Below are 9504 nucleotides of genomic sequence, written 5' to 3'. Positions count from 1 at the left end.
CTGCACAAAACCCAGTGAACAGATAACACAACGTGGTTCTGATTTCCTCCCACCTCGGAATAATCGTTCCTTTTCTTTTCTAAATTCTTGTCCCAGGGAAACGTTTCCATCGGAATCTGCTCCTGCCCCTTTGGATGGGTTTTATCTTCCAGGCACTGCTCCGGAGCAGAGCGGGGAGTTTGGATTGAAATAAAAAGGGGAAAAAAAAAAGCTTAACGAGCAGCAAACAGGAATGGGAATGCTGGTCTGGGATCCATTATCCCTGACCCAGAGGTTGGAAAGCAAAAGAAATTCATTAAATTGGGGAGGGGGAGGCCGGTGCTGTTGGCTGCCGGTGCCCGGTCCTTGGGGGTGCCCGGGGGTGTCACCTGCCACCCCTCACCTGTCACCCCTCACTGTCACCCCTCACTGTCACCAGCACCCACCAGGGCTGGATCCACAAAATCCACTGAAACCATGAGGGAGCCCCGTGCAAATTCACCCTGGAACCCATGGGAAAATCCCGGGATGGGGATCAGGCCCTCGGACACGACCCCGGATCCTCCCCAAAACACAAATAAATCCCAGGACTCTCCTCATTCCTCCCCTGCCACCCCATTCCCGTGGGAGCTGCCTTGGCCCTGGTGAGCCACACCAGGGCAGGCGCTGGGGCTCCTTCTTTTTTCTCCCTTTTTAGCACTTCCAGGAAAAATAAAAACCCAGTGAAGCTCCTGCTGGTTGTTCAGGAATTGTTTGCTTTAATCCCTTTCCAGGAACATGATCCCAGTGGTGCCCGTTTGGTACATGTGGTCAAAAAAGTGGGAAAAACCATGGAAAAGGGCATTCCTGTGCCTGCATCCACAGCCCACACAGCCCCAGAGATCCCTCCTGGTTTGTTTTTCCCTGTTTTTGTTTCAAACCCACATTCAGCTGCTTTTGGCAACTCCAAAACCAGTCACGGTTATTTGCTTGGCTTTTTCCCAGTTCCAGAGGAATTCCTGAATGGAGCAGCCTGGCACAAGAGATCAATCACTGAGGTGAGAAAAAGCAGCTCACAAAGCAAAGTGGGCAAATGGGCTGGGAATCTCCTGGAAAACAGGCGTGAACAAGGATATGATAAAAACCAGAGAGGCAGGAGTGATGGGAGGGAGCTGCCCCTTCTGGCTCCTCCCAGCTGGTCCCTCATGTCCAGGCCACCCTTTTCCCTCAGTCCTGCACGGGGTAAGGCCAATTCCTGTCCTCAAAGAACTTCCTCAGGCCCTGCAGGTTGACGGGGGGGAAGTAGGGGCCGATCCTTCTCCGGATCCACCACTTCCCGTCGGCAGCGTGCTTCCCCCCGGGCTGGCTGAACTTGTACTTGAAGTGTTCCCCCCGGATCCACCTGTGGAGACACAAACTGCAGCTCAGGGCTGGGCATCACTGCTGGGAGAGGCTTGGACCGTGGTTCTGTTCCCGTGGGATGGCTGTTCTGGAGCTTTTCTGGATGGGGAAATCAGCGTGAGGGTGCTCAGGGTGGCTCCATATCCCAGTACGCCATCCTTCCATGCATCCATGCATGCATCCGTGCATGCATCCATGCATCCATGTGTGGCCGAGTTTCTCAGGTATCGTGGGCATGATATGCTCACAGATACCATTTGAGCTATTCCAGACTAGGCCAGACTAGGCCTCAGGCCTGGGCCTAGTAGGCCGCGGAACGTTCCGAGTACGTAGTGGCAGATAACCTTATCTCCTGCTACGTATGTGTTAAGGTATGGCCACTCGCAGCATGGAGGTAATGGCACTAGATCTCCGTAGCCACCTTAATCCTAGATTGCTTACATACTTCTGTATGCTCACTGCCTATCACAATGCACCTGCTACTGTAAACTATCTGCTCTGTACTTAACCGGCCATCTCGCGGAATAAAGGGGAGTTCGTGCTGGAAACCATACTGGTTTGGTCTCACGTTACTCTAGTCCCCAGTCTTTCCAGGGTTCAACAACAGTGGCGCCCGAACAGGGACAGAGCCCTGGATTTTAATGAAATATAGAGCTTCGATGCTGTGTATTAATTAGCTTCAATGCTGTGGATTATTTAGCTTCAATGCTGTTAATTAATTAGCTTAAATGCTGGAAGCCCTCGCTTGATTTTGGACGTGTGTGTGTCGCTTGCGATCTACTGTCCGGAATTCCGAGGCAGGCTGGGGAGCGTCGGCTGATTGGATTGAATAGAAGGCGACAGTGACACCTGCTGTCAGTGGAAAGAAGGTAAGAGCGGCGGCGCGGATGGATTCACTCACGGAACGCGATTATATAGCTGCCACGCAGCTATTAGCGTCCATTGTCTCGAAACGGGGCGAAAAGATCAGAGATTCTGATATAAGTCAGCTGGCCCAATGGGCTAAAAAGAAGGGAAAGTTACAGCAGCCCTCGCTTTTGTTTAGCGAGACAGAATGGAAGGAGATCGGAGATTTACTGTGGGACTCGGTAGTTTCACAGGGAAAAGACGCAAAACTCTGTTCGGAGTTAGGCGTCACGTGGAAGAAAATTATAAATACGCTACAAACCTTTGCCGCGGAGCGCAGAGCAGCCCAAGCCGCGATTTCTGCATTGGAGAGAACGGCCCCTTGCTCTCCTGAACCGGAGACCGTTCCTTCCCAAGCGGAAGAGCGGAAAAAAGTATCCAGGGTTGCGAGATTTTTCGGAATTAATTCCACGCATCCGGTGAAAGGGAATGCGGCCCCCCTCTGTTCCTCCCTCCGTGACGTGGTAGACGTAGCCAGCCATGCGGTTGAGAGACCGAGCGAGAGGCCGGAAGTGTCCTTGCCGCGGTTCGGCGAGAATGGCGTGGGGGAGGGGACGAGCCAGCCGCCAGACCCGAGGGGCGTGGCGAAAGAGGAGGCAGGCGGGACCGGCAGCGGCGCAGGGCGGGCACAAGTGACGCAGCAAGGAGGCGGACTCGGAGGCGGTGCCACCGGCGGAGCGGAGCCAAACCCCTCCCCACCGGAACAGGAGCTGACGTCAGCTGCCCACATGACAAAAACAAAAACAGAGAACATGGCGGCGCCCATGACCGGATCGGACAACGCGAGTTCGATTCAACCTGAGATCCCTGCGCCCCCACAGCCTGCATCAGTGGGACCCGCCACCCATCCACGAGCGTCTCACTGTCCTCTGCCAGAATCTGACTCGGAGGAGGAAGCTTTGGACTCGGATAACAGCTGTGCGACGCAAACGCCGGAAAAGCCGCAGAGGTCAACGGAGCTGCAGCAAATTATAGCAGAGCTTGCTAAGCTCTCTAACCGGCAAAGTCAGCTGGAACAAAGGACATTTGAATTATCCAAAACATTCCCGCAGAAACCATGTACCATACAACCTCTGTCATCATTACAGAGCCAGCAGGCGTTGCCATCCAATGCCCAGCAGATGGCGCTGCCTGCCAACCAAACTGATCCGCTGCTGAACCGCTGGGCTGAAGTTAAAAAACATGCCATCCTCGATAAGGACTTTGACGCAGCCAATGTTATAGCGTGCCCTGTGGTGATTGAGCAGAACGTTGCCAGATGGCAACCGCATGAATGGAAAGTACTGCAATCTGCAAAGCAGACAGTTAGTCAGTATGGAATTCGTGCGGAAGCTTCCAAAAGTATTATACAATACATCTTCACTGCTGACCTCTTGTGCCCTGCTGACAGTTCTAACATTGCAGCACTTCTGCTCACGCCATCTCAGTTTCTCATTTTTGAAAGAGAGTGGAGACGCCTGGCAACCGAGGAAGCCAACAGGCATCAAATAGTGGGAGATCCATTTTATGGGATTCAGCCGGACATGCTGACGGGCCAAGGAGCCTATGCCACGACGAATGTACAGCTGACCTTTCCCATCGAAATCCATCAACTCTCCCAGTCACTAGCCTACAGAGCTTTGCTGTTGGTGCCAGACAAAAAGAAGCCTCCATCCTATGCCAACGTCAAACAGGGAGCCACCGAATCATTTGCTCAATTTATAGATCGTCTTTCTACGGCATTGAGAGATGCCCCAGATCTGCCTGACGAGGTGCGAGACCACCTGTTTCGTTCTCTGGCATTTGAGAACGCCAACGCACGCATGAAAACCATCCTGGCCTCCCTCCCTCAAGGCTGTGGCGTGGACGAAATGTTGGTGAGAGCAGCGAGAGCAGAACAGTCCAACCAAACAGCAGCTTTCACAGCGGCAATGCAAAATGCAATGCAGCAACAGGGACATGTTATCGCAGCTGCATTGACGGGAAAGCCCTTCAACCGTTTTACTAACAAAAAATCAGTGGCAAAGTCCCAGTGCATCCGCTGTGGTGAAATGGGTCATTTCAGGCGGACCTGCCAAAAGCCTGTTTGGTGTCAACACTGCAATGTGGACACTCATGCCACAGAGGTCTGCAGGAAACAGGGAAACTTCACGGCCAGCGCGCCGAGGCAGCGCGCCAAGACACAAATCAATGCCTCAACACACCAGACCCCAAAAAAGACTCATTGAGACAGACCAGACCTGCTGCGTGGAGAAGTGTTGGTGTGGACATAACAGCAGCAGAAGAAGTCACCTTGCAAGATAAGGAAGTCACTCTGATCCCGACTGATGTCTCTGAACCCATCTATAATACAGTTTCCTCAGCTGGAGGTTTGATCTTAGGAGGAGCCTCCACGAGCAAACAGGGTATTATGGTGGTGCCAGGAGTCATCAATGCTAATTACACTGGACAGTTAAAAGTAATGGTTTATGCCCTGCAGCCTCCTGTGACAATCCCAAAGGGGAGCAAGATTGCTCAGATCATCCCCTTTGAGAACATCCTGCCACGTCGTCAGTCCCAAAAGCAGCCTGCGGAAGCCGAAGGCGGAGCTGAGAGCTTTGGCTCTATGGGACACAGTGTTTTCCTTACAGTGGATTTACACGAGCGGCCACGGATTGCAGTGAAACTGCAACGAGGCGATGAAATTATCGGCATCGAACCACTTCCAGACACCGGCGCAGACATATCTTTAATTAACAAATTGCATTGGCCTTCTCATTGGCCTTTGACATCCCCCTATACCCGCGTTGTGGGCGTAGGAGGCCTGACTGTTCCCTCAATAAGTGCAGATCCTATTCGGATCATCTTTGAAGATGGACAAGTGGTTGTGGCTCATCTATATGTTGTGCCAATGCATCAAGAGATTCTAGGGCTCCTAGGTAGAGATGTGCTTTCCCAAATAGGGATGGTTTTGACTACTGACCGGCATTTTCCTTAGTGGCCACTGCAGAGCAGCCACCCATTTTAAAAATCACCTGGTTGACGGATACCCCTGTGTGGGTTGAGCAGTGGCCAATGACAGAGAAGAGGCTGCGAATTACCAAGCAATTGGTGCAGGAACAATTAGAAGCAGGTCACATTCGTCCCTCAGTGAGTCCATGGAACACACCGATTTTTGTCATCCCTAAAAAATCAGGGAAATGGAGACTGCTACATGACCTTCGTAAGGTTAATGAGCAGATGCAAGCGATGGGTGCTTTGCAACCAGGCTTGCCAGCACCGACCATGATTCCGCAAGGGTGGGACATTGTCATCATCGATTTGAAGGACTGTTTTTTCACGATCCCACTCCACCCTCAAGATACTCAGCGCTTTGCCTTCACTGTGCCATCTATTAACAGAGCAGCGCCAGCACAACGGTATGAATGGGTAACTCTTCCTCAGGGAAGTCGTACCTCGCCTACCATGTGCCAGATATTTGTCAATTGGGCTTTGCAGCCGATTCGTCAGCGTTTTTCCAATGCAATGATTTATCACTACGTCGATGACATCCTTGTTGCTACTAAGGAGCCTCTGCCCACAGAGGACTTGGACTGGTTGATCACGCAATTAAAACATCGTGGTCTGACTGTGGCCCCGGAAAAAATACAACGATCAGCCCCGTGGAAGTACTTAGGATGGCTGATCACGAGTGCACAAGTCCGACCACAGAAAATTACTTTACATACCAACATTTCAACGTTATATGATGCTCAGAGACTTTTTGGAGACCTGCAATGGGTTCGTCCCATTGTAGGAATCACCAATGAGGACTTGCAACCGTTTCTACCATGGCTACACGGTAATGATGCCAGTAGCCTTCGACAATGTACCCCTGAACAGCAACAAGCCTTAGTTAAGGTATCAGAGAAGCTGCAACGGGGTTGGAGCATTCGCCGCATAGAACACCTGCCATTGTCACTGTTCCTCTCCAACGCAGATGCCTGTCCGTTTGCCATCATTTTTCAATGGCAAAAGAAAAAGGGGGAACACCAGTCTGGGTTAAAATCGACGGCTGGGGTGATTGAATGGGTGTTCTTGCCGGTGCAGCCGAAGAGTCGTGTTATGACAAGAACAGAAGCCCTTGCCATGCTCATCAGAAAAGGGAGAGATAGGATCTTAGAGATCGATGGGGAAGAGCCGGCAGATATCAGTGTTCCGATCAGAAATGAAGATCTGGACTGGAAACTGAGACATTCTGTGGAGCTGCAAGAAGCATTGTTGGGTTTTACAGGTGTGGTTCACAACCGACAGCCAAAAGGTCCGATGTGGACTCTGATTGCACGCCATCAGTGGCTGGAGAAGCCTTTGTGTTCCATGACACCTGTGGACGGCAGAACAGTTTATACGGATGCCGGCCGAAAGACACAAAGAGCTGTGTGTGTGTGGAAACAGCAAGGAGAATGGAAGCAGCATTTAATCCACAGTGAAGCCGGAGACAGCTTGCAGACCATGGAACTGGGAGCAGTGTGTTGGGCTTTGCAAACCTGGAACAAGGAACCTCTTAATGTGGTGTCAGATTCTTTGTATGTGGTTGGAGTGGTACAAAGAATCGAAGATGCACTCATTAAGACCACTCAGAATCAGCGCCTCGGAGAACTATTTCTGCGACTGAGGAGCATACTCAAACAGCGTCAGCATGCCTTTTGCGTGATGCACATTCGTAGTCATCAGTGCAACAATGGTTTGGGAGAAGGCAATGCACGGGCAGATGCTGCAGTCAGTTGCGTTGCCCATGTCCCTCCTGAAAGCAAATTTGTCAGAGCTCGCAACAGCCACGAGAACTTCCATCAGAATGCTAGAGCTTTGCGTCGTCAATTTCAAATATCTATGAACGATGCACAGGGGATTGTGCGTGCCTGCCCTCAATGCAGTCATCACGGGCCAGGTCTTGGCCTAGGCACGAATCCTCGAGGAATGAAAGCCCTGGAACTGTGGCAAATGGATGTAACACACATCCCAGAGTTTGGAAGGTTGAAATATGTTCATGTCACTATTGACACCTACTCCAAATTCATTTGGGCCACAGCACAAACTGGGGAAAGAGCTCTGCACGTTGAGAGACATTTGACTGTTTGCTTTTCAGTGATGGGAGTGCCTGCAGAAATCAAAACTGACAATGGTCCAGCTTATGCGGGACAACGAGTTGCTAGGTTTCTGCAAAAGTGGGGAGTCAAACATACTACCGGGATTCCTCACTCTCCTACTGGCCAAGCCATTGTGGAACGGGCTCATCGGACGCTGAAAGAGTATCTCGCAAAGCAGAAGCAAGGCAATGACCTAGATGTGACCAATCGTTTATCTAAAGTACTGTTCACTTTAAATTACTTATGCCTAGCAGAAGGGCGAGAAGAGCCTGCGGTTGTCATCCACCACCAGGCTGTGAAAGAAGGGAGACCACAAGCAATTCCAGGACTTTACGTATATCATAAGGACATGCGAACGGGTGAATGGCAGGGACCCAGTCCAGTCTTGTTTAATGGTCGCGGTTATATGTGTGTTTCTGCAGGAGAAGCAGGACCTGTCTGGGTGCCGAGTCGCTTTACCCGTGCGTGTCCACAAGAAAAGATACCAACCGGCGGTGACACTCACAGAGACAGCGACGACTTACCTGAAGCACCTCAAGAAGACGCGGAGAGTGCTGAAAATTGACTGTTTTAATACTATATCATTGCACTGTTGCTGCGTGACACTTAGAGGCACGATAAGTTATTGGTTAGGGTTTTAGGTTGATAGCCTGTGTGCTACACTGTGTGCTTGTCACAATGGGTGAAATGTTAAGCATGAGGGTGTTGGTTTTAATCAGTGTGGTAGTAAAAATAAGAGCAGGGATGTTTGACATTGACACAAGGGAGAACATGTGGGTTACTTGGGCCAAACAAACTAAACAGGATTCCTTTTGTCTATCTCTAGCGACGCCATCCAATCCTTTTAGAACCTGCTTGATTGGAGTTCCACTGACCTCCATGGCAGAGTTCAAGTCTTTAACCCCTGTCAGGATTGACCCAAAAGGTGATTTAGGGCCACAAGCTGCTGCCATAGCGCGAAACCTTCGAGCGGCTGGTCCAGAACCTCAGGAGCTTGATCTCTTAGGTTCTGTGCCAGGAAACTATTGTCTTGTCTTTGGGCGCTTTGCAGTGAATTCTAGTCTATTAATCATAGATGAGCAGCAATTGAAAGGCCACGCTACGTGGCTGTCCCCTCATTCACTTTTGTATTACAATTACTCTGAGTATTGTAATAGTTGGGTCAGATCTGTCACGCAATTGACAACAGCTGCTAAGAGATTGCCACCAGGAATCTTTTTAGTTTGCGGAGATAGAGCATGGTCCACAGTACCTCAAAACAGTGTCGGAGGACCGTGTTATTTTGGCAAACTAACTCTGTTCGCACCTAGCATTCACCAGGTTCTAGGCTTGCCAAGGAAGGCTCAACGAGTCAAGCGCAGTATGTCTCAGCTAGGTCCCAACTGCAAAGATCACGTTACCCTATGGCAGCCTCCAGCCGTGATCTCAGCATCCATTTTTGCCCCAGGAGTTGCTTCAGCACAAGCCCTCACACAACTGAAACATTTAGCCTGCTGGACAGGGAAACAGATTAACATAACGACGAAGTTGTTGAGTGAGCTTGCTGAAGATGTTAGTGGCATTCGCCATTCAGTGCTCCAGAACCGAGCCGCGATTGACTTCCTTCTTTTGGCTCAGGGGCATGGATGCGAAGAGTTTGAAGGCATGTGCTGCATGAATTTATCAGACCACTCACGGTCGATACATCAACAGTTAGCGCAGTTGAGGGACAACATGAAACATCTTGTAGTTGAGAACACTCCGTTTGACACTTGGCTGAAGTCTTGGAATCTCACTGGGTGGATTGTGGATTTAATTCGTTTTGGTATAATGATCTTTATTGCTGTCATAGTAGTTTTGACAATAGTGCCTTGCTTGATACAATGCATGCGCAAATTAGCTGACCGTGCCTTAACGTCAGTTTGGATAGCCCAAAAAGAAAAAGGGGGAACTGTGGCCGAGTTTCTCAGGTATCGTGGGCATGATATGCTCACAGATACCATTTGAGCTATTCCAGACTAGGCCAGACTAGGCCTCAGGCCTGGGCCTAGTAGGCCGCGGAACGTTCCGAGTACGTAGTGGCAGATAACCTTATCTCCTGCTACGTATGTGTTAAGGTATGGCCACTCGCAGCATGGAGGTAATGGCACTAGATCTCCGTAGCCACCTTAATCCT

At 50.5% G+C, this 9504-nt stretch overlaps 1 protein-coding gene across 3 annotated transcripts in view; it reads right to left on the bottom strand.

The window, feature by feature from the left end:
• Positions 1 to 714: 714 nt before the first annotated feature.
• LMF1 (lipase maturation factor 1) overlaps positions 715 to 9504 on the bottom strand; it is a 147735-nt gene continuing 138945 nt past the window's right edge. For all 3 annotated transcript variants that reach the window (XM_063414229.1, XM_063414232.1, XM_063414230.1), the window contains one exon: positions 715 to 1360. In XM_063414229.1, the coding sequence (XP_063270299.1) occupies positions 1186 to 1360 (175 nt within the window). In that variant the 3' untranslated portion in view covers positions 715 to 1185. The remainder of the gene's footprint in view (positions 1361 to 9504) is intronic.

The sequence above is a fragment of the Prinia subflava genome, chromosome 17 (assembly GCF_021018805.1).
Source record: "Prinia subflava isolate CZ2003 ecotype Zambia chromosome 17, Cam_Psub_1.2, whole genome shotgun sequence".
In the NCBI taxonomy this organism is placed as follows: Eukaryota; Metazoa; Chordata; class Aves; order Passeriformes; family Cisticolidae; genus Prinia; species Prinia subflava.
The sequence above is the reverse complement of the archived record's forward strand: the minus strand, read 5'-3'. Positions and strand labels throughout refer to the sequence as shown.